The sequence below is a fragment of the Oratosquilla oratoria genome, unplaced genomic scaffold, assembly GCF_046742065.1.
Source record: "Oratosquilla oratoria isolate Oo_2021 unplaced genomic scaffold, ASM4674206v1 SCAFFOLD50, whole genome shotgun sequence".
Taxonomy (NCBI): domain Eukaryota; kingdom Metazoa; phylum Arthropoda; class Malacostraca; order Stomatopoda; family Squillidae; genus Oratosquilla; species Oratosquilla oratoria.
The window spans coordinates 1368229-1394450 of NW_027467714.1; the positions used below are offsets into that span (position 1 = coordinate 1368229).

The 26222-nt window shown below is 40.2% G+C and overlaps 1 protein-coding gene across 5 annotated transcripts in view; it reads left to right on the forward strand.

The window, feature by feature from the left end:
• The window catches only part of LOC143023531 (caspase-8-like), a 133189-nt gene that overhangs the window by 80464 nt on the left and 26503 nt on the right, over nucleotides 1–26222 (forward strand). For all 5 annotated transcript variants that reach the window (XM_076182071.1, XM_076182069.1, XM_076182073.1 and 2 more), the window contains one exon: nucleotides 23274–24121. In XM_076182071.1, the coding sequence (XP_076038186.1) occupies nucleotides 23274–24121 (848 nt within the window). The remainder of the gene's footprint in view (nucleotides 1–23273; nucleotides 24122–26222) is intronic.

Consider the following 26222-nt stretch of genomic DNA (forward strand, 5'->3'; position numbering starts at 1 on the left):
AAGAGTGACCACATACTACTTGAATCTGAACTAAAAGAGAAAATATATATCGAAAGGAAGTGGCGTTAAACTAATATATTTCCTTTTTCGTCGAATTATTTTTTTCATGCTACTTAGCGTCGGTAAAGATGCTAATACTGACGATGCATCACCTATACATTCATTTATAAGGAAACTAGGTACTCCTTGTGATTCTTCTGCACGGCGTTTTAAACTTGTTTTCACTTTGGCAACTTGGACACTTGCTGCAGAAGCGGAATGGGTGTGTTCGTTTATTTTTCTTACCACAGCGTCACACTTAGTGAGGATCCGTCCATTACATCGGGCCTATATACTTATCAAAAATGTATAGAAAGCCATCGTATTAAAACTTCTTACTTCCATGTTTACTAAAAATGTCTATTTCCAAATTGAAGAATTGTGGGCTTTTGGGCAAATGAAAAAAAAAAAAAAATAGAACCCTTTTGAGTCAGGCTTTGGCCTTCACTAGGAAAGCTCACCAAATAACATAACACTTGAATATTTCATTTTAAGAATTATTAGGTTGATAAAAACTTTAATTTTACATCAAAGATAACAAATTAAATATATTAACATTTACAAGGGTCATTCAAAAAATACCCAGACAAAAATAATTATAGTGTATTCTAGTATTTTCAATACATGTAGGAAATACAAGTTATGTGTAATTGAATGTGTGTGTGTGTTCGTACGTGTAACGTGTTCTGGAAGTTTCGGGAAGAAAGCAAAATTGTCATTTCTATTTACGCAATTAAATGATCATATCTATTATTGTAATGCAAAAGTTGAATGAATGTAAAATAGATTATCATAATATTATTAAATTAATTGTTGTATTATTTTGAGTGTCTGTTATTTTCTGTGTGGAAGTGTATAAAAATTGAGAAATGGTAACCATAGAATATGCCTAGTAGAAGGGACGCGCCGGGTGTGACGCGCAATGAGTCAGTTCTAAGCGGGTTACCAGAGTGAGAGGGTATTCGTGTGACAGGTGTGTACAAACAGGATCAAAATAAACTGTGAACCGGAACTTTAATGTATTCTTTACAACCTATGTTGAGACATACAACGGTCCAACATAATTAACATTGGATATATCAAAGCAATTATATTATTATTATTTCTTTTCAACTATTCACCCCAAGTATGTATATTCCAAATTTTCGTGCATTGCAGTCCTGTACATAAGAAAGCAGAGTGACATTGCTAAGGTATTTACTCGAGTTTGATTATTCGTATTCACTTTTTGTTTTCTGTTTCCTTTGTTGTTTGTATCATTAGAAAAGGGCGAATATGACTTGTATCGGCTGTAAGAATTTGGAAGACCGGCTCAGGCGGTGTGAGGAAGAGATTACACTTTTCACTGAATGGAGACTAAAATAAATAAATAAATTTAATATGTAAATAAGTAAATGAATAAGTAGATAGATAAATTGATAGATAAATCACTAAATAGATAAGTAAATAAAATTAATTAATTAACTAATTAATGAATTCTTAAATAAATAAAAAACTAATCAATCAATCAACCAACGAATCAATTAATTGATAAACCAAATAAACTAGTAATCAATTACTTTTAATTTCTACCATCCCTATGTTCTTCTACTGCCCTTCATAAATCTCCTTTACCTCTTCTATGAATCCTCCTCTTCAGTGTGATATTGTCCCCAATGATAGAAGCGCTGGTTGTTGCTGAAAAAAAAATCCTTGAATGTAAGATCTAGGACAGTAACAATAGATTAACCAAATATGGTGTTACCTCTTTATATACTCATGTTTCAATAAGTGGTGTGCTGAAAGCTGCAGAAGAGTAGTAAATGATTTGAACATGAAAGATTTACCTGTCCCCAAAACAGATTGCCTTGAATTCATTTCTCTATGTAAAAGATTTGGTGCTTTCACTTACAATAAAGTGAATAAAGACAATATACTGGCCTCGTTCCCTTTCTACACTGCTGGCAAACTTATACGTGGAAACAGTGGCGTAGCTAGAGTGTGTGATGCTCGGGGCGGTCCTTGAGTTTGACGACCCCGGGCCCCCACAAAAATGATATCTAAGTTTAAATAAAAATATTCTTCTAAAAAACGCTGTGAAAGTCGGGGACAGGTGGTATTACGGTGACACTTTGTCCTAAAAATATTCTTGAAAAAGCGCTTGGGTAAGTCGGGGTCAGGTGGTATTCTTCTTCTTCTTCTTCTTCTTCTTCTTCTTCTTCTTCTTCTTCTTCTTCTTCTTCTTCTTCTTCTTCTTTTTCTTCTTCTTCTTCTTCCTCGCGTTCTTCCTCGCGTTCTTCTTCGCGTTTTTCTTCGCGTTCACTTCACGTTCAAATTCGCATTCTTCTTCGCGTTCTTCTTCCTCGCGTTCTTCTTCGCGTTCTTCTTCGCGTTCTTCCTCGCGTTGTTCTTCCTCGCGTTGTTCTTCGCGTTGTTCTTCGCGTTCTTCTTCGCAAGGTACTCATAGTAGATCTTAAGTAATTCTTAATCAGTTCTAGTTTCGAAAAATTCCTCTCACAGGTAGCAACACTAACAGCAATTGTGAGGAAAATCCGCAGCATTATTACTATATTTGGAACCGAGTTCCCAAGGTTATATATTTTTGATAAACTGCAAAAGTTTAAGTTTAAGGGGGCCTTCTTTCCTCATCTTTATTCCGTCTTCAATATCAGCAACAGCTTGACACTTTGATCAGTGACTGAAGCTAGAACTTCCCAGCGATGGGTTGATGAAGAAGAAAAAACAAACAAAAACGTTCCACACATTCAAAAAATGTAACAGAATTCACACCAACAGAAGATGCATGAACACCCGCCAAATTCAGCGAGTGATTTGTACAAGCGACAAATTCTGTTTATTTTTTTTTTTTTTATCAATTTCCTTGATACGTTTCTGAACACCAGTATGCAGACCAGCCACAACCGCAGCGTTATCATATGCTTGACCTCTACAATTTTGAATATTAATTCAGTCTTTCTCTAATTTTTCCAAAATCATCGTTGAGAATATTCTCGGTAGTTTTACCTTTTGTTTCAGTGAAATCAACAAATGATTCCACAACCTTCACTTTATCTCCATAGATAATACCACAGCGAAAACTTGGCTCGTTTGATCCTTATGTGAAATATCAGGAGTTCTGTCGATTATCATGGAAAAGTACTTGGCTTCTTTTACTTGATGACTTTCCTTCTTACGTTTTCTCCCAAAATTGATATAAACTCGTTCTTAATAGTAAGAGACAGAGAGGAAGTAGCAAAATTGTTTCCCAGCTGGATTCTTAGATGTTCACGTAGCACTGGATCATATATCGCCAACAAATTAACTAGCTAAAAAAAAAATCCTCTATTTTCTGTTGCTTCAAGTTAAACATCAGTCTCGTTTTTCTTACAGTTGACTCATTCTCGGTGGCCTCGTTAAGTCAAATTCTGTTTAGCTAGGAATCTAATAATATCAAGCAGTCTTGAAAAGATTTCCTTCCACTTCTTCACTTAGCTCTCAACAACTTGTTCTTTTTTTATCAATTGTTGCTCCACGAGCAATCCTAATTTCTAACTCCTTCCATTGCGTGAAATTCCGAACGTGAGCTACACTGGATTCTTTCTCGGATAGGATTCAGTTTCCACCATATGTTGAATCCGTTCTCAGAGTTAAATTTTGAGTTACTTCTGTCTAAAAAGTTGGATGGTAGTCACTGCCATCCAACGCAAGAATCCTCTCTCCTGAAACCACATCTGGATAACAAGACTGTTTGGCTAAGATAACAATCGCTTAAATACACTTGCCAAAGTTTAAGTTACTTGAAATCGAAAAGGTCCTTCAACTGTGAGTAGTGTCCCAACATTAAAGCCACTATTATTTCAATACAACCTATATAGGTTTATAGCCTACAGCAGACCTGCGCCACTACTGTAGTGTCCCCTCAACGCATATAACATTTATGTAAAATAAAATCACTAAGATTGGGCAAACCATTGTGCGTGTCCATGATAATCAAATTATATATTGTAAATAATGTTGCCACATACCAGGATAGCCCTTATAAGGTGAAAAGCATCTGAATGTAACATTATTGTATAAATGTGCAAAGTGATAAAACATTGATTTTGTTTAATTCATGTGATGGCGGGCGGAAATCGACAACAATTCCAAAGAGACTTGGAGTTTGATTTAATTCTTCTCTCACGGACGATTACCATTCACCATGTAGTGGTAACTAACCACATCAATTGGTGACCTACCTGAGTGGACGACAGCGCCGCCAGCCCCAGCCGCCGCCGCCGCCCCAGTCACCACCGCCGCCGCCGCTGCTACAGTCGACGTGGACCATCCCTGTCGTCCCAGCCCCAGCCAGCATGAACCAGCCTGTTCCTACCTCAGCGGACGTGGTTCCTATGCAAATACCACCCACCGACCTACCCCAGCAACCTGCAACCCCATCTGCCGTCAATGCCTTTCGTGCACTACCTTTCCTCAGTCACGACCCGATTGTGTAGTTCAACATCCTGGAATATAATTTCAGGTTCTCGCGCATCTCTTCTAACTACACCCAATTCAGCAACGCCTGCTCCCTCCGGACGTCCTTTCTCGTGTATCTGACGCTACCTCTATAGCGTTAACATCCGAGACTCCGTACAAAGACTTAAATGGCGCTATCCTTTCCCGATTCCAGTCATCCGTCGCTACACGCCTTCAAGAGCTTCTCTCTAAAGAAGAACCAGGCAACGAGAGGCCGTCAGACCTACTACGCCGCATGAGGAATCTCCTGACAGGCAAGTATGACACGTTCGACAAGACCCTTGTTCTCCAACTGTTCTACCAACGACTTCCGGCCACTATCCAGCGTAGCCTCTTCTCTATGAAGGACTAGCTTCCCGTGGAGAAACTCGCCACACTCGCCGACGAGCTCATAGACACAGTTTCTTCGCCCTCCGTCTCCCACATCAAGACAGACCCCCTCTACGAGCACCTCGTCGGCATGATGACACAATTCACACTGCAAATTAGCGAGCTCAAGGAACAAGTTCAAGCAGCAGACCGCCATAATTTTTCTCGCAGGCAACGTTCCAAATCCAGACAAAGATCCAGGAGCACGGACCGCACCCCAGCGGTATGTTACTACCATACCCAGTTCGGTTCCAAGGCACGCAAGTGTAACCAACCCTGCGCCTTCACCCATTCCCCCACTTTAAACTCCAGCGGCGAACATTAGAGGTGCATACTGTTCGCCCCTCCTGCTCACAACTCCTCTACATCAGAGACCCTCTAATGCGCCACTTATTTCTTATTGACACCGGAGCTGCAGTCAGCATACTTCCTGCTACAGCCAGTTCAAGGATGTTACCACCACTCACTTCCCCCTACGCAGCCAACAAGACTAAGATCGACGTCTTCAGGAAGTCTACCTTAACCTTATCACTCAATCTCCGTTGTGCCTTTGAGTGGACGTTCTACGTCGCCGACGTATCTCAGCCAATTCTCGGAGCCGATTTCCTCAGCCACTACGGTTTTCTCGTCGATATACAGCACCGTCGCCTCTACGATGTCTCAACGCGCCTTTCGTCCTACGGCCACACTCGACCTGGCGTTACCACCAGCATCTCTGTCACCAGTGAAGACATCCCTTTTGCTTCCCTACTGCAACTGTTTCCCACCCTCACTCAGCCACATCCTTGCACACCGCCGATACGTCACCACGTCGAGTATCGCAGCGTCACTTCTGGCCGCCAAACCCACGCCAAGCCCCGACGTCTTGCACCCGAACGACAACGCATCGTCAAGACCGAGTTCGAGTCCCTTATGCGCCAGGGGATCATTCGGACCAGCAACAGCAACTGGTCTTCAGCGCTTCACGTCGTACCTAAAAAGAGCGGTGATTTGCGACTGTGCGGTGACTACCGAGAACTGTCATCGATCGATACCTCATCCCCAACATCCAGGAATTTGGCTCCCAGCTCTTCCGCTGTACCATCCTATGCAAGCCTTCCATCAGATCCTTGTCCACCCCGATGACATCCCGAAGACGGCCATTACCAACCCATTTGGCCTCTACGAGTACGTCCGGGTGCCCTTCGGCCTGAAGATTGCAGCACAGACATTCCAGCGCTTCATCGACGAAGTTCTACGTGGCTTACCCTTCTGTTTCGCCTACATAGATGACCTAGTCGCCAGCCCTTATGAAGCCACCCACCGCCGTCACCTCGAAGAAGTACTCACCCGTCTAAGAGACTACGGAATCCAAATCAACGCCGCCAAGTCGATTTTCTATTGACCTCCGTAGATTTCGTCGGACACACTGTCTCCTCCACTGGCACCAAGAGACAACTCAAGCAGTTCTTAGGTATAGTAAATTTTTACAATCGCTTCATCCCTAAGTGTTCCCTCATGTTACAACCTGGCACAGACATCTGTCTGTATGCTGACGTCTCCACCGGCAACCTTCGCCCCTTTATACCTACGTCATTCCGCCATGAACTCTTCCGCCACCTTCATGACATCCAAGTTCATCCGGCCAAGCATCAACAAGGACGTCAGGCACTGGGCCCGCACCTGCCTCCAGTGCTAGGCCTCCAATGTAACACGACACACATTTTCTCCATTAACTCCTTTCCCACTTGTCTCTACCAGGTTAAGCCACATACACGTCGATATCGTCTTCCCAGTCCCATACTCCAAAGGCTATAAGTACGTGTTCACCTGTGTCGACCGCTTCACTCGTTGGCCAGAGGCAATTCCCCTTCCTGACATCAAGACCGACACCATTGCACGAGCATTTGTCAACAAATGGGTTGTTCGCTTCGGTGTCCCGACCAGTCTAACCTCGGACAGAGGCAGCCAGTTCGAGTCGGCCCTCTGGAACAAGATAATGGCCCTCCTTGGTATCCGCCGTTACCGTACTGCCAGTTACCATCCCCAGGCCAACGGCTTGGTAGAGCGTTTTCATCGCCAGCTCAAGGCCGCCCTCTACGCCCATGCTCTTAACAACGAGCTCTGGTCGGTGGCGCTGTCCGTTGTGCTCCTTGGCATCAGGACCTCCCTCAAGGTTGACATTGGCCACTCTCCTGCTGAACTCGTTTTCGGCACCACCCTCAGGCTTCCCGGAGAATTCATCGCTGACGTGCCTCACTCCAACTCCTGTACTCCACACGACTTCGCCTTCCAACTGAAGGAGACCATGGCCAAGCTCCACCCCGTCCCGCCACGCCAAGCCAAGTCGCCTAGGACCTTCGTGAGCCAGGACCTTCTCCAGTGCACCCACGTCTTCGTCAGAACGGACGCCGTCAGAAAAGCCCTCCAGCCTCCGTACGAAGGCCCCTTCGAAGTTTTGCGCCGCACCAGGAAGACCGTGACAATTCGGCGAAACGGAAAGCGTGACCACATTTCCATTGATCGGGTCAAACCGGCCTACCTTTTTGACCCCACGGACACTCCCGTCAACGGCACTCCCATTCCTACTCCTCCCAAGCGCCCCCGGACCTCCAAGACTGTATCGTTTCACCAGTCACTCAGGAGGGAGGGAGAGTGATGTGGTAACACGACACTACTGTAGTGTCCCCTTAGCGCATATAGCATTTTTGTGAAAATAAATATATATATATATATATATATATATATATATATATATATATATATATATATATATATATATATATATATACTATGATTGGGCAAACCATCGTGCGTGTCCATGATAATCAAATTATATATTCTAAATGATGTTGCCACATACTATGATAGCCCTTATAAGGTGGAAAGCATCTGAATGTAACATTGTATAAACGTACAAAATAATAAAATATTGATTATGTTTAATTTGTCATGGCGGGCGGAAATTCAATAACAAGTCCAAAAAGATTTAAAGTTTCTTTCAATCTTTCTCTTCCGAACGATTAACATTCCCCATGAAGTGATAACTAATAACATCAGACCCCACAGTGCCGCCCCCCTCGCCCCCGCCTAGCTACGCCATTGCGTGGAAATGTTTGAAATAGAAGAATATATGACAATAATGGATAGGAATAGAAAAATTAAGATATGTTGATGACATAATTGCAATTATACCTAAAGAAACAAATGTCAACAACAAAATTTGGAGGTTAAACAGCATAAATGAAAACATTCAGTTTACTGCAGAAATAAAGATCAACGGGAAATTGCATTTTTTCGACACTGTTATCCACAATACAGATAAAAGTGCAAAGTTTTCAGTATACAGTGAACCCACCAATAAAGAAGACTGTATACATTTCTATTCACTACATAACAAAAGAACTAAAACAGGTATAATGACAGAACTTTCTCAGAGCATTTTGCATATGTAGTAAAGAATTTCTAGATGAACTGAAATAAATCACAGAGACTTTTATCAAGCTTAAATATCCAAAAAGTCTCATATATAAATTGAAAAAGAAAACCATAGAAATAATCAGCAAAAGTAAAAATAGAAATAACAATAATAACCGCATTACAGAGACCCGTTGAATCACAGTACCAAACTCCAATGTTAACTCACATTTAGACGCGTCCCTCTTAGAAGCAGGTATTAAGGTAGCCAAGACATCGGGTAACAAAGCAGGTAGTTTGCCCACACATAACTATAATAACCTCATTAATGAAATTAGTATTATTCATAAAATAGCTTGTAAAAGATGCTCCTCATTATATTTTGGAAAAGAAGGTGGTGGGCTTACAGAGCGACTCAGTGAACATAAAAATTATGAAAAAGCCCACAGAATGTCTAACTCCATAGTGATACATGTGGGCAAATATGACCACCTTCCAGACTGGGACAGTACAATTATACTCAATAAAGGAATCACAAAGAGGTTGAGGAAAACAATCGAAGCAGCTTACATTAACACGTTAATCATAAAGAAGGTTTTGTTTGCCAAGAAAAACCACAAGTTCAACAACAACAACAACAACAACAACAACAACAACAACAACAACAACAACAACAACAACAACAACAACAACAACAACAACAATAATAATAATAATAATAATAGTAATAATAGTAATAATAGTAATAATAATAATAATAATAATAATAATAATAATAATAATAATAATAATAATAATAATAATAATAATAATAATAATAATAATAATAATAATAATAATAGTAATAACAATAATAACAATAATAACAATAATAATAATAATAATAATAATAATAATAATAATAATAATAGTAATAATAATAATAATAATAATAATAATGATAACAACAATAATAATAAATACATACATGCATATACCAAAGGCTTTTTCCCCCTTACAAGGGAGGTAGCTAAAAAGAAAAGGCATAAAAACCATTCCCGCCCATTCCATCCCTAAATACACTCCACTCCCCTCCACCCTCTACCCTCCCTCTTATCTTGGCACCTCCTGGATGACGGGTCATCCCTGCATCTTATCCACTGCCCTGGGTCAGAGGCAGTGCCGCAAGACATAGCCCATCCACAGCAAGGGCGCTTCATTAAATCGACGACCCCCCCTGTCCGTCCCCTCATGCAGAAAGGGAGAAGACGGGGAGAAATCCCTTCGGGCTGCGTCAAAATTTCCCACACATTCTACTTCACCCCCCATCTCCCACCCATTTCACCTCATGCATCACAGCATCATCCATATACAACCATTCTCCATTCACCCCTGTCTTCTGTCCTCTCCCTTCCTTCCTCAACAGACATTCCCCTCTTCCCCAAAGCCCCTTTCACCCCATCCATCCATCTCATCCTAAGTCGGCCCCTCATGTTCACTCCCTCCACATCTGCCTTCCACACATCTTTTACTAGTCTTTCTTCACTCGTTCTTTCCATGTGTCCAAACAATCCCAATACTCTTTCATCCACCCTATCTCCCAACTCCCTTACCACCCCTGTTCTCCTCCTCACCTCCTCATTTCTCACTCTATCTAGCCTAGTAACCTCCATCATACTTCTCAGAGACCTCATCTCAAAAACATTCAAACTCCTTCTCTCTTCCTCTCTTATGTTCCATGTTTCTCCCCCATACAGTTCTGTTGGCACAATCACTCCTTCATACAATCTCTTCTTAGCATCCATTTCCAAATGTCTATTCCTCATTACACTTTTCAATCCACAAAGGCATTTACTCGCTTCTCTCAATCTACATTCTACCTCCACCTCTACTCCTCCCTTTCCTGCCACATTCGCACCCAAGTATCTAAAACTATTAACTTCCTCCAGTCGCTCTTTTTTAATGCTCACTTCCAGTCTGCTGCCACTTTCACCCCTTGTACATCTCATCACCTTACTTTTACCCACATTTATCTTCAGCTTTCTTCTTTCACACACTCTCCCGAACTCTGTCACTAACTTCCTCAATCCCTCCTCTGATCCTGCTACAAGCGCAGTATTGTCTGTAAACAACAGCTGGCTTACCTCCCACTTTTCTCCATTTTCTTTAACCATCTCCAATCCCTGACCCACCACCTTTGCATTTACCTCTCGCACCACCCCATCCATGTATAAGTTGAATAGCCAGGGCGACATAACACATCCCTGACGAAGTCCCACCTTTACCTCGAACCACTCACTCTCTCCATTTCTAATCCTGACACATGCTCTACTACTCTCGTAAAAACTCTTGACAACTCCTAGAAGCTTTCCTCCTATCCCGTATATCCGCAAAATCACCCACAGTACTTTCCTGTCTATCCTGTCATAAGCCTTTACCAGATCCATAAAAGCCCAAAATACATCCTTACCTTTTCCTATAGCTTACTCCCTCTGTTCCTCTCCTAATCCTCTCAATCAAGATCCTCCCATAAGCCTTTCCAACTACACTTAACAAGCTAATACCTCTGAAACTACTACCCGTCTGGGGTAATGGCTGCATGTTGTTATAGCAAAGTAGCATGCAGTTGATACTTTATGGTTTATATGGGGCGCCCCTACGGACCAGAGTCACACGTCATTTTGTCTGTGATAGAGGATGACTCTGCTCACAGAAAAATTATGAAACTTTTAATAAACTGCTACTGTCCCTCCGTTATGCTGTCCAACCCCTTGTTGCTGTCCTCTAACATTTCTCTAAATTTCATTTCCTTGTTTCGCCTACCGTCCCTGGGGTGGGGGGAAAGAGTACTGCCACCAAGTGTTCCCACTTGGATCGTAAGAGGCGAGAAAAACGGGACGGGGATTGGGACCAGGCATCCCTCTCCCTGTACCCCCACAGGGGACATTCCTAAAAAAAAAATAAAGGCATAAGAGGGTCTAGGAATAATAATAATAATAATGATAATAATAATAATGATAATGATAATAATAATAATAATAATAATAATAATAATAATAATAATAATAATAATAATAATAATAATAATAATAATGATGATGATGATGATGATGATGATGATGATGATGATGATGATGATGATGATGATGATGATGATGATGATGATGATGATAATGATAATAATAGTAATAATAATAATAATAATAATAATAATAATAATAATAATAATAATAATAATAATAATAATAATAATAATAATAATAATAGGAATAATAATGATAATGATAATAATAATAATAATAGTAATAATAATAATAATAATAATAATAATAATAATAATAATAATAATAATAATAATAATAATAATAATAATAACAATAATAATAATGATAATAATGATAATAACACCACACAAATAATCAAAGTCAAGTATTAATGTCTTCTATGCATCCCATGAGGTGATCCGACTGCGTACATAATGTCCCTGTTGTACCAATTGTTAACTATGCAATCAAGACCCTGTGGGTCGAAACGCTGAAGCACCAAAATTATTCCATTATACCTTTTTCCTACACCATCAGTCTCATGTATATATATATATATATATATATATATATATATATATATATATATATATATAAGTGTGTGTGTGTGTGTGTGTATGTATATGTATGTATATACAGTCGAACCTCGAAAGCCCGGACCCCGAATGCCCGGACCCTCGTATGACCGGTCGAAATGAACAAAGGGCGGACTTTTCAAACGAAGTTCCCTATTTGTCCGGTAGGTGGCAGCGACGGCCGTACACGTGTACTCAAACCCGGCCCAGTCAAGCCGCCACCAGAGCTGCCGTTTCATAGAATTTTGTACCAAAACGTAGTAAAATAGCGGCATGTGGCAACTGCACAAGGACACGAGGAATTTTTTTCTACATATCAGTGGGCTGTTAAAAACATTCAAAAACTCAAAATTTTGTTTAAAAATCATAGAACTAGTTATCAAATAATAAATGGTATATCAAAATATGACTTTTATTAGTAATTGTGTTACTTATAAAATATCATACCCCAAAAGATACGTTTTTACCGTGTAGAAAAAAATCTACGCTAAAGTTTTAGCTTTCTTTTAGCGATAATAATAATAAAAAAAATTATATCTTACTGAATAAGTTAAGCCATGGGGGCCATATATACATTCAAGAAAAACAAACAAACTAGAACCAACATTTTGTCAAAGTTTGACAAGTATATCTTGCTATGAAAGTCTGCACACGCCCGAGAAAAACGTATGCCCCGGTATGGCAACACTCCCATTCTACACGGCAGTGTAGAAAACGCGGCAACCCTGGCCGCCACCACTGTCCCGCGTGCATACCTTCCGATATTTACAGTGTACGTAATAAAAAAATACAGTACAGTACACAGTATATATAGTACATTTACATGCCTGTATTATTATTACAGTATTGTTATTATTACAGTCTTAGATCATTATTCTTATGTGTTTCTATGCCATATCATACATTACCTATACGTATACAGCTACGAAAATCTACGGGTGTTAGGATGATATTTTTCGATGACCGGACTTTTGGCATGACCGGACCACCCTTCCCCCAATTAGTCCGGGCTTTCGAGGCTCGACTGTATATATATATATATATATATATATATATATATGTATATATATATATACATACATATATATATACATATATATATACATATATATATATATATATATATATATATATATATATATATAGATATATCCTATCCGCGAGTTGACACCTTGACGTGGTGGATAGGCTTAAGAATCTTCATGATTACAAAAGCTATGTCGATAGAGAGGAAATCTCTGCAGGGTCACCCATATCAAACAGGTTTTGTAGGAAAGATCAGACAAAGAGCAGCTTAAACACACCGTTGCAGGACCCACTGCTAACTGACACGTCCCTGATGGCAAACAGGGAAATCTCTCATAGATATATGGGGTACCGTCATAATGACGGCGTGGACCATTGGGCACCCTATAGTAATAGGGCTTCACCGAATATAATGAATAAGGTGACATACATACATACATACATATACCAAGGCTTTTTCCCCCTTCCAAGGGAGGTAGCCAAAAAGGGAAAGGCATAAAAACACTCCCACCCATTTCATCCCTAAATACCCTCCACACCCCTCCCACCCTTCCTCTCATCTGAGCACCTCCTGGATGACGGGTCATCCCTGCACCCTGCCCACCGCCCTGGGTCAGAAGCAGTGTCGCAAGACACAGTACATCCACAGCAAGGCCGCTTCATTTAATCGGCGACTCCCCCTCTCCGTCGCCCTTTGCATATAAGGCGAGGACGGGGAGAAATCCCTTCGGGCTGCGTCAAAATTTACTCACACATACTACCCCACCCCCCACCCCCCCGCCCATTCCTCCTCATGCAGTCACAACATCATCCATATACAACCATTCTCCACTCACCTCTGTCTTCCGTCCTCTCCCTTCCTTCCTCAACAGACATTCCCCTCTTCCCCAAAGCCCCCTTCACCCCATCCATCCACCTCATCCTAGGACGTCCCCTCATGTTCACTCCCTCCACATCTGCCTTCCATACCTCTTTTACTAGTCTTTCTTCACTCATTCTTTCCATGTGTCCAAACCATCCTAATATTCTTTCATCAACCCTATCTCCCAAATCCTTTTTTACCCCTGTTCTCCTCCTCACCTCCTCATTTCTCACTCTATCCAGCCTAGTAACCCCCACCATACTTCTCAGACACCTCATCTCAAACACATTCAAACTCCTCTCTTCTTCTCTTATGTTCCACGTTTCTGCCCCATACAGTGCTGTTGGCACAATGACTCCTTCATACAGTCTCCTCTTCGAAAATAAGGTGACACCAGAGAAATATCTCGCCAGAAACCAGTTGGCAAGGAGGTGAGATTACTGCCAACCCCCCTTCATAGCCAACATGAATATGAATAGCGTGGAGAAGTCCAAATGGAACAACAAAAAACGAAATAGACTTCATATTAGGAGATGAGAGCAAAAGCGTTAGCAATGTTACGGTGATAAATAAAGTCAACATAGGTAGTGACCATAGAATGGTAGGATGCACAGCTAAATTCAACTTCAGAGCCGAGAGAAATAAACTAGTTTTAAAAAGGAAAATAAGCCTTGCAAAGGTTAAGGATAATAAAAAGAAATTTCAGTTAGAAATTAAAAATAGATTCGAAGCTCTAAGAACTAACGAGGACAGCGTGGAAGATATCAATGTGAATTTAGTGAATATCATTAAGGAATCAGCAGAAAAAGTAGGAAGTACAAAAAACATTAGAGAAAACAAATACTCCAAAACTACAAATGACATAATTAAAAGAAGAAGGAACATGCAGATTAAAAGCAGTAGAGACGAAATAGAAAGAGTAGAACTAAACAAGCTTATCAACAAAAGGCAGAGAATAGAGAAAAGAAAGAGAAACATGGACGAAATAGAAGAAACTATTCGGAAAGGTAAAAGTATTAAAGTGACCGAGCGTAAACATGCTTTAGGAAGACAGCAAATGATATGTTTGAAAGATAGAAATGGAGAAATAATTGAATGTAGAGACAAAATGGTAAAAAGAGTAGAAGAATTTTATCAAGAGCTTTACTCTTCGAAGGCCGTAGTTGAGTCAGTAAATTCATGTGTAGACGTTAGTAGTGTACCAGACATTACAAAGGAAGAAGTAGAATTTGCTCTAAAAACTATGAAAAGAGGAAAAGCACCTGGGGAAGATGGTATATCAATAGATCTATTGAAAGACGCTGGTAAATCAGTTCATATTAAATTAGCTGAGTTGTACACCCAGTTCTTACGTCAAGAAAGCGTTCCGAATGCGTGGTGCAATGCTATAGTGATTTTGCTTCATAAAAAAGGAGACCAGAAGGACCTTAGTAACTATCGACCGATTAGCTTGCTATCAAACGTATATAAAGTATTCTCCAAGATCCTCACAAATAGACTGAGTCAAGTTTTAGATGGAAACCAACCGAGAGAACAGGCAGGCTTTAGAAGCGGATATTCAACTCTAGACCATTTGCAGGCGATAAACCAACTAATCGAGAGAACGACAGAATATAATATACCTCTGTGTTTAGCTTTTGTAGATTACGAGAAAGCCTTTGATTCAGTAGAACAAATAGCAATACTAAACTCGCTACGCAAACAAGGTACAAACGAACAGATCGTAAGAGTTTTAGAAAAGATTTATTCGAAAGGTACCGCTATAGTTCGACTACATAAAGACACAAAAAAGATCAAAATCGAGAAAGGAGTACGGCAAGGTGATACAATTTCACCCAAACTATTTACAGCTTGTTTAGAAGATATTTTCAGAAGGTTGAGTTGGGAAAAGAAAGGTTTGAAGATTAATGGCGAATATTTGAACCACCTAAGATTTGCAGATGACATCATTCTTATTTCAGAAAGAGCAGACGACTTGCAAGATATGCTGAGCAATCTAAACAAAGAAAGTATCAAAGTAGGTTTAAAAATGAATAAGAGTAAAACCAAAGTAATGTTCAACACGAAAGTTCAAAGTAAAGAGATTGTAATTGATGATGAGAGTCTTGAGGAAGTTGAAGAGTATAATTATTTAGGTCAGATGGTGAAGGTGACGAAAGATCATGATAATGAGATATAAAGACGCATTACAATTGGTTGGAAAATGTTTGGTAAGTATAGTAAAATCCTGAGAGGCTCTCTACCTTTATGTTTGAAACGTAAAGTTTACAACCAATGCATTCTACCAGCAATAATCTACGGATGTGAGACTTGGAAGCTGACGAGGGCGATGGAAACAAAGCTAAGGACTGCACAGAGGAGAATGGAGAGATCAATGATGGGAATAACACTGAGAGACCGAAAGAGAGCAAGTTGGGTGAGAGAGCAGACTAGAGTGAAAGATATTGTGGAAGCAGTAAAAGAGAGGAAGTGGAATTGGGCAGGTAAGTTGGTGCGAACGACTGATGAGCGATGGAGCAAGTGTGTTACTGAATGGACGCCGCGAGATAGGAAGCGAGGAAGAGGGAGACCAGACAGAAGGTGGAGAGACGAGATCGAGAGGTTTGCGGGAGTGACGTGGCAGAGGGTGGCACGGTCGTGTGAATCATGGAATGCTATGAAGGAGGCCTTTGTTCAGCAGTGGACTCAGGATGGCTGATTTGATTTGATTTGATATATATATATATATATATATACATATCTATATATATATACATACATATATATATATATATATATATCAAGGACTACTATTATACTGGACATGCACACCCAAATTCCTGGCTTCACTAGCGGAGGCCATTGCTTTCTTTGTAACATAACATTTTATATTGGACAAATATATCAAAACTCGAAACCTAACATTGTATATAGGACAAATACATCAACTATTGACTTCTTCAATACAGTATAAGTTAATATAAACTTTTATAGTGAAATAAGAAATTACTTTTAAGGCACTGTTATGCTTTGAAATGCCAATTTTAGCCGGACTTAACATGTATTATTGTATGAGGTTAGTAGACACTTTAAAGGAGCCCAAGTTGCTGTTGTTTTACATTTTACAAAATGGGTTATAGTTAAACCTTTGTGATTGTAAACAAACATTCACACAAATAAACAGACATAGAAGCAAAAGCTTATCAGACTGCTGCGATTAATCAGCGAGCCGGGCCTTCTTTACAGAGGTCTGGAGAAGGACTACATTCTTCTGCTGGTCTTTCTCTAGGTTATGGAGTCCATTCAGAAGAATATTGGCCAGACGACGGAACATCTTGGGACAGTCAATGTCAATCCCACTGAAACTGGCCAGTGTCGACAAGATCTACATCAGCCTTTTCTGGCGGCAGGAACGGTGACGGGCTTTCTTGATGAAACACAATCCACATCTGACAAGATCAAAAGTGCACACATGTGGAGTTGTCAGGGAACCTCTGGACACTGTCTCGATAAAGTCCTTAACGTCACTGGTCACAAGAGGTTCCTCTGCGCTGAAGACCACATCGTCCGCGCACTTCGTCTCAAGCCACCCCGCAACATAGGCTGCACTGCACTCTTCATTCACAGTCAGTGTCGCATCTGTGGTGCACCTCTCAATAGAGGCTGCATTCTCTAGGTCAATTGCAGTCCCCAAGCAGGTATGTTCCTTTAACACAGGGTGGATATCGATGGACTGGAGGTTTACGGCAGCCTATCTCGTGAGGCGCTGCTTGCATGCGGAGATTACATCCCCAGTGGTCATGAAAGAGTTTGCACCAGTTGATAGACGGTAGACTGAGAACTCCCCCTCAAGCCGGTCACTCTGGATCTCACGCAGCAGAACATAATGGAAGTCAGCATTTCTGAACAAGTAGCGGCAAACAGCAATCAGTCCCTGCATAGTCTGCACTAGTGCATTCTTGGTGTCATGGGTAAAACACTTGATTCAATTTGCTCCATGTCCTGAAGAAGCCTCTTGAAAAATCAACAGGAAAGTCTGCAGTCTGGTTGACTGGGGATACTGAACAGCTCGATTTGGATCGTTCATGCGCTGATCTTGCCACTTCACAGATACATTCACTAAATTCCACCAGCTGAAGATGATTTGGATAAACTTAGCAGTGTCATGACATCCTCTGAGCTTCAATGAAGCTACAACTTTTTCATTGAAGACCTTCAAGACATGCTACACATTTTGTAGTTGAAGTCGTGAGGGGTTGACAGCAAATTTAGTGAGGGGAGTAGTCTTCAGAATACTGCCTTTCTCTGACTCGTACAGTTCCTTGACGTCAGCAAATGATGCTTTTTTTTTTATTGTCAAGACTGATCTTCTGGCACTTCTCACTGATCTAGTTGTTGCGGATGCACTTCAGAAGATGCACTGTGTCAAAAAGGAGAAACCAGACACACACTTTGTCAAGAGGATGCTTGGCTGTGGCACGGCAATCACCCGGAAAATCAAACAGCTTACAGTACTGTTGGTTTATCTTATGGTTGTCTGTGATAGACCCGATGACACGCCCACCTGCCCTTTCAACAGCAGCTGCCGCCTCCTTCACACGCTCAAGCTGGTATGCTGCTGTGAGCTTGTGGACGGGTGTTACAGATATCATAATACTAGGTCCTCTGTGCAGCGATTTCATCATAATACATAGCATAGAAGTGGCCTTGCAGTCTGGCTTGTTCACTCAGAACCCCACCAGAAAATACAACAGTTGGCCGAATCTGTACTTCAGCTATCAAGAGAAACACATTCTTCTGCTGCAGTGTCTTTACTTTGGCAAATGTTTCCCTCGTCACCTGATCCTTGTCAATAGATGAAGTGATGTACTGCAGCTTGCGTTTGCTTGGCAGCACCAAAAAGTCTCTGGGCTGTTCATAACTACAATTGGGGTATGATTCAAGAGCAAAACAATAATCATTCATGGAAAACTGTTTTTGTGATAAAAGGTCCAACTGACGTGTCAAAAATACCAGCTTCTTCTCATTCTCGGTGTTCACACAGGCTGACGTGTGGGTTTGAAGAAGAGTGATAATAATCTCAATAATTTTGTCAAACGGGATGTCATAGTTAATTGCTAAGCGCACAGTTTCGGCGAACTGACCATACGACCTTAAACCATTGTTGGGATGAAGTGCCTTACCCAGTGGTACACTAATGCCCTTCTTGAATGCATGGCAGATCAGTGGGCTACACAACGTGGGCGTTTTTTCGACAATCACAGACAGGCTGCACTCACTGAAATTTTCTGTCATGAACAGACACACTAACCTTTCTTCCGATCTTGAAATAATTAAGTTCTTGTTCTGCTTCTGTAGGTCACGTTCAGGTCTAAAAGCATCAAATGAGGTAATCGTATCTTTCTGAAGAAAATGCCTCAGTTGCTTGTCTTCGGCCTTCGACAGGCGAAGCACAGGTTTTGAAGATGGCAGACATGAAGCAGGCACATTGAAGGCACTGGTAGGGATCGCAGGTCGCGTAGAACCACCAGGCAATTTGATAGAAGGAAGGTTAGCACCCCAGTGTTTCTCACAAATGAAAAATCTGTCAGAATCAACGACAAAGTTCTTACGTGGTGGTAGCACATCAGGCCACTTCTGTCTTTCATAACGGTCTTTTGGCAGTCAAAACACTCGGCACCTGTTATCCTTGTTATAATTACCGTTGCAGCTCACACCACACTTATTCAGCATTTTGAATACACAAAATCAGCAAGAAAGAACCTATGAATAACCAAACAAACAAAATCAGCAAGAACCTATGTAAACAAACACTATCCACTTCTAAATGCAGTCACGCGCGAAAGACGGAGCGACACAACCTTACACCTCCACTGCTCGTAGCACACTGGGCTGACCTCCGCTAGTGGAGCCAGCAATCTGGGTGTGCACGTCCTGTATAATAGTAGTCTTTGATATATATATATGTATATATTTATTTATATATATATATATATATATATATATGTGTGTGTGTGTGTGTGTGTGTGTGTTTGCGTGTGTGTGTGTGTGTGTGTGTATGCGTGTGTGCGTGTGTGTGTGTTTGTGTGTGTGTGTGTGTGTGTGTATACATGTATATATTAATTAATTATATTGTATTACTGAACATGTAGTGATAGCCTTATTTTAGATTTTGAAATTGACTGTATATGTATGTATGTATGTATGTATGTACATATGTATATATATATATATATATATATATATATATATGTATATGTATACATGTATAAATAAATGTATGAATGAATTATATTGTATTACTGAAAATGTAGTGATAGCCTTATTTTAGGTTTTGAAATTTACTGTGTTAAGATTAACCTATTTCGACGTACAGTATTTCAGAGGTATCATGTAATTCATCGATATACATTTCCCCAAAATATGTACTATTTACGATCATTTGAACTATAGAAAAAATAGGCAGAGATAAAATTCTATTACATGGCTTCATTAAGATATTGAATTCCTAGCCATGGGAAAAAAGCAGCATATGTGATACCTATGATTTTTAAAAGTTCCTTTTCCTACAAATGCAAAAGTAGTGACTAAGAATGGGTTCAATTTTTTTCAGATAATCTGCAGAAGCTGTTACCATATAATGAGACTCATTCTTCAGACTCACTGAAACAGAACATAAAGTTAATCTTAACTAGGTCTAGAACTGTTTTTCTGTCCCCAGAGAAAATAAGTATGATTTGTGGATCAATTAAGCAACATTTTATCTAAAATCAAACAGTATCAACAGGCTTTTCATTAATCAGTCCAGATTTAAAAGAGCTTTTACATGGCCTGTGAATTTCATTTAAGATAGTAGCATGCTAGAAAAGGTGGGACGACCAATAGATTAATGTAAGATGCCAAAAAGAAGAAACATGAAAATTGATCATTTGAATAAGAATTGCCTCATGATAGAAAAAAAAAAAAACATACACAAACAATCCTTGCTATCTATAGGACCAGAAAAACCAGTTCGGCATTTAATTTTTTCGGTAATATAAAAATATTTTGCAAATTCTTAGGAATATTTTCTGGTAAAGATTAAGATACTATTCCAGTTAGATCATATCAATGAACCGTTCATGACCAATGAAAGCAACTGGAACTTACAGAATTTTTCTGACTAATGCTAGACTATTCTACTCAGCATAGAGCAACTTCTGAATAGTAAAGGTTAAAAAAAGAGGCCTCTCAAGTCATAGGTATAACTATAGTAGTGGAGATTTCGTTGAAGATCGGTAGACAACTTAATCTCCTTCACAATGGAATGGTTAGAAAAAAAAAAAATCTCTGATCTTTTTTCCATGAAATTCCAGTAACATCTGGCAAGGTAAGCTCATCAGACAAAGTTCTAAAGCTGAGGAACTTATGCTATAAGGTATTTGCCTGCTACCAAAATAGTCTCCTTTGCCCCATAAACTCAAACTGCTAGGGCAAGTAGTTGTCACTGGAAGTGGTTGAACATTCGACTCATGTATCACTCGTTCAAATCGAACAATTTCTATCACTGAATCGGGTAAATCGAATCATCATTTCCATTAACTCTTTCACTTGGAATTTGTTTACATCCTAGCATTATACATATGTAGGTTGTTCGGAGTGCTATATAAATTATGTATACTGGTCCATATCACGTACTGCTTGGTACTCATTTGAACATTGGTATGAGTACACACCACCCACCACTAATACCACAGGACTATTGACTGTTCATTGACCAGCAGCTCATGATAGGCTACGGGTTGCAGCCTCAAGATATGAGATACGGAATCGGGTAGTGAGTCGGAGTTGCAGTAGAACTCGAGTGACTCAGGCCGCGCTGGTCAAATTACTTGGGATCCGGCTTTCCGATTCAGACTACTCCAGTTCGATTCGATGGGCCACGGACAAGACCAAGCTCATCACTCGGCATTCTGAGATTGGAGAGGGATTTTAATAGTAACGTCAGTAGCATCTTATAAACAAATATATTTTGCGAGGGCTGCAGTGGAGATTAACCTAACCTAAATATGTTTAATGTCACGGTTCATAATAATTCATGTCATTAAGGTTCGCACTCCTTATGCAGTGATGCATAATGAGAGTGGAGTGTGAAACATATATACAGTCGAACCTCGAAAGCCCGGACCCCGAATGCCCGGACCCTCGTATGACCGGTCGAAATGAACAAAGGGCGGACTTTTCAAACGAAGTTCCCTATTTGTCCGGTAGGTGGCAGCGACGGCCGTACACGTGTACTCAAACCCGGCCCAGTCAAGCCGCCACCAGGGCTGCCGTTTCATAGAATTTTGTACCAAAACGTAGTAAAATAGCGGCATGTGGCAACTGCACAAGGACATGAGGAATTTTTTTCTACATATCAGCGGGCTGTTAAAAACATTCAAAAACTCAAAATTTTGTTTAAAAATCATAGAACTAGTTATCAAATAATAAATGGTATATCAAAATATGACTTTTATTGGTAATTGTGTTACTTATAAAATATTATACCCCAAAAGATACGTTTTTACCGTGTAGAAAAAAATCTACACTAAAGTTTCAGCTTTCTTTTAGCGATAATAATATAAAAAAAATTTTTTTTATATCGTACTGAATATGTTAGGGCATGGGGGACTTATATACATTCAAGAATAAAAAAAAACTAGAACCAACATTTTGTCAAAGTTTGACAAGTATATCTTGCTATGAAAGTCTGCACACGCCCGAGAAAAATGTATGCCCTGGTATGGCAACACTCCCATTCTACACGGTAGTATAGAAAACGCGGCAACCCTGGCCGCCACCACTGTCCCGCGTGCATACCTTCCGATATTTACAGTGTATGTAAAAAAAAAAAAAAAAAAAAAAAAAAAATACAGTACAGTACACTGTATATGCAGTACATTTACATGCCTGTATTACAGTTATTACAGAATTATTAGTAATATAGTATTATTATTACAGTATTGTTATTATTACAGTGTTGGAGTATTATTCTTATGTGTTTCTATGCCATATCATACATTATCTATACGTATACCGCTACGAAAATCTACGGGTGTTAGGGCAATATTTTCGATGACCGGACTTTCGGCATGACCGGACCACCCTTCCCCCCAATTAGTCCGGGCTTTCGAGGTTCGACTGTACTTCTACAGAGGCTGAGGCGGTACTGAGTAAGTGAGCTAGCACAACTACCCGGTCCTCCGACGTACTCACGCAGTGAATCGAGTGACTCAAGTACCTGATTCTCTTCAGTGAATCGCTCATAAAGAATCGAGTCACTAAAAACTTAAAGAATCGAGTTTTCCATTACCAATAGGTCTGTGTACTAAAATGCGGAATCAAAGCCAACACACCATAACAGCACACGTTTACTCTTTCAGTGTTAAAAAGTAGAGTTCACATTTTCATTCAATACGTTTGATTTGTAATAATATTATATAGTAAGGGTATTTTTGTTTAAACTGATAAGGTAATTTTCTTCCCAAGGACGCACTGGAGAGGTCTTCCATAGAGCCGTTACGCCTGGAGCTCCGAGTACGTCTGATGGCCCTAGGCAGTCTTGAGGTACGGGGACCTTCTCACCTCTCAACACTTGAGAGCAACTTTTCCGACCATTCAGAGAACCTAAGTAATGACGAAGAAGACGTTCTTGAATTCACGGAAATCTTCAAAATGTTTGGTTATTCTGTTCCCAAAACCATACAGGATAAATTCTACAGGATCGTCCAAAACAAACGCATCCCTATCCACATAGAACAAGGAACTAAAGAGAAGAATTCCTTTTTCGTTTTTGCTGAGAACAAGCGCATCGTGGACATCTGTGACCGCCTTACTGAAGCCGATGTCTCCAACGTGTACAAGTATTTTCGTACCACGAAGGAGACGGAGCAGGATGAAGCTTTAAAGGGACCCCTGTCACTCTTTCCATCTACCAAGCACCTGCAGGAGGTATCGGGACTCAAAGAAGCGGCTTTTTTGTATCTCGTACTGAGCATGTTAAGAGAGAAGCTCCTCAATCGCCTTTACACACACTGCCTCTCCAGTGCCATTGTTGCCCTTCAGTCTAGGACATCAGATGAAACTGATACGCAAAGATTCAATTTCATCCTTGGTGAACTGGATAAGTATCCAGTTGAATCAAAACCTGCGGGAATTTGTATCATCTTTTGCGTCCTCGAGAACCGAAAAGGTGCGGAGCATGACATGAAAAGGGTGCAAGATGTCTTCAAGAATACTTTTGGCTACGATGTGTTTGTCAAAAAGAACCCGAACGAGAGTGACATCAAATTCATCATCACAAAGATGAAGGCACCACGAAACAAATTCTATGATAGGTAAGTCCATGCAAGCACCTTCCTTGTAGGGTTTTTATTGTGGTTCTTGTAATGATAAAATTCACATGTATGATAGAAAAGTAGCCTTTGTATATACATTTGTAATACAATACTTACTATACCTTAAGCTCTCTGAAAATATGATCTTAGATGCAGTGGAAAAGCTGATGATAGCATTAGAGTGGGAAGGGTTTATTCAAACAAAATTAGACTGTAGGCAATTTTTCAATGTATATTTTCGTTTTACTGAATGTATGTGAACCAAAGAACTGCTCAACAAATATTCAACTGACATTCGCCGTCAATGGCGATTCTGTTCAGGTATTACAACGACGAAAGCGCATCAAGGAATAACTTCCTAACTTGAAACTGATACCCCAAAGAGAAATCTGGGAAAGCACAAAACTTTACTGATTAAGATTATCCGAGTGGAGGATACAAAAATAATTGACTCTTCACAGGTCAGTCATCATTTTGAGATCCTGGAAGCCTTTTATATCAGGAAGAGGGCTACAAGCATCCGCTAGCTTTCCTAGTCACCTGTACCTATATGTCTATTTTCATTCGTATTTATTTTCCTATATTTAAAAATACTCTTTGCAGAGCGAAACATCGTAACACAACCATGAACTAAGGTAATTTTCTATTTCGACTCTTTGATAAAGAAAAATACAAATTGAATGATTGAATCTTTGAGCAACAATCTTATTCAAGCACAAGCAGAGGTCAATTTAAAGTCAACATGTATATATACATACATAAGGATATAAACACGATCGAGTGAATACAAAGGGCAGAAACCAAACTGGTCCCCAGCCAGGCAGATAAACAATATGAGGAAGGACTAAAAGCACTGAGCCTGCCAATTTTGAAAAATCGAAGAGAAAGATGTGACATAATTACATTACTTAGGTCACTAAAGGAGATAGATTGCATTGGCAAAAGAGATCCTTCTCACCTTCTCACTATCCGCCTGTTAGGTGTATTTAGACCTGTCAGTCTGCGTCAGCCTCCTCCAGTCGGTACGGTCATCATACTGTCTCTCTTGTAGTACTTGTTGTTGCAGGGAGGATCCTCTATTCCCAAGCGCTTCATTGATGTTGTCACATCCTCTTTTTCGTGGTCTTCCTGGTGGTCGTCTACCCCTGGAACGCCAGTTCAGCCACCGCTTTGGTGTTCTATTATCTTCCATTCTCATGACATGTCCATACCATCATAGCTATGCTCTTTCCACAAAGACTAAGATGCTGTCGATATATAGTTCGTTCCGGATGTCTTCGTTTCTCATTCTATGTCTTCTAGTAACACCCCTGATGATACGCAATGCTCTCATTTCTGCAGCTTGAATTTTACTTCTAGTTTTAGTTGTGAGAGTCCAAGACTCGCACCCATAAGTCAGTATTGGTCTCAAGATGGTTTTGTATATTATGATCTTTACCTTTCGCGGTACATGCCGGTCTTTAAATAGGGGATAGAGAAGACTAGCATTTTTGCTGTAGCTGGCAATACGATCTTCTATGGTCTCATGCTCCACTACTTTCACGACTTGATCCATCAACAGTATAAATAGAAGTGGTGATATTACGCTACACTGCCTCACACCAGATGTTACACCAAACCGCTTTTTTCCTTTGCAACTGATCTTACTAATGTTTCGTGTCTGACATACAAGCTTTTAATTGCTCTTTCCAGCTTTAGGGGAATCTGATATTCACCTTTCCTCATCGCCCTCCATAACATCTGCCTGGGTACTCTATCGAATGTTTTTTCTAGATCTAATAAAGCCCATTCCCGGGATTTTTCCATGATAATTTTTAGGGCAAAAAATAAATCCGTTGTTCCGCGTCCTGGTCTAAATCCGTGCTGGATTTCATTTAATACATCTTCCACTATACGTACTTCGTAATTTCTTCTCGAGAATTCTCTCATAAATTTTTCCTATATGTGAAAGCACAGCTACCTCTGTAGTTTGAGCAATTCGTTCTGTCACCTTTTTTGAAGATGGGGTGTATCACAGCTTTACTCCGTCTTGTGGTATTTCTCCAGCATCCCATGCTATATTGAATAGTCTAGTGAGTGTATTAATTGCTGTCATCCCCCC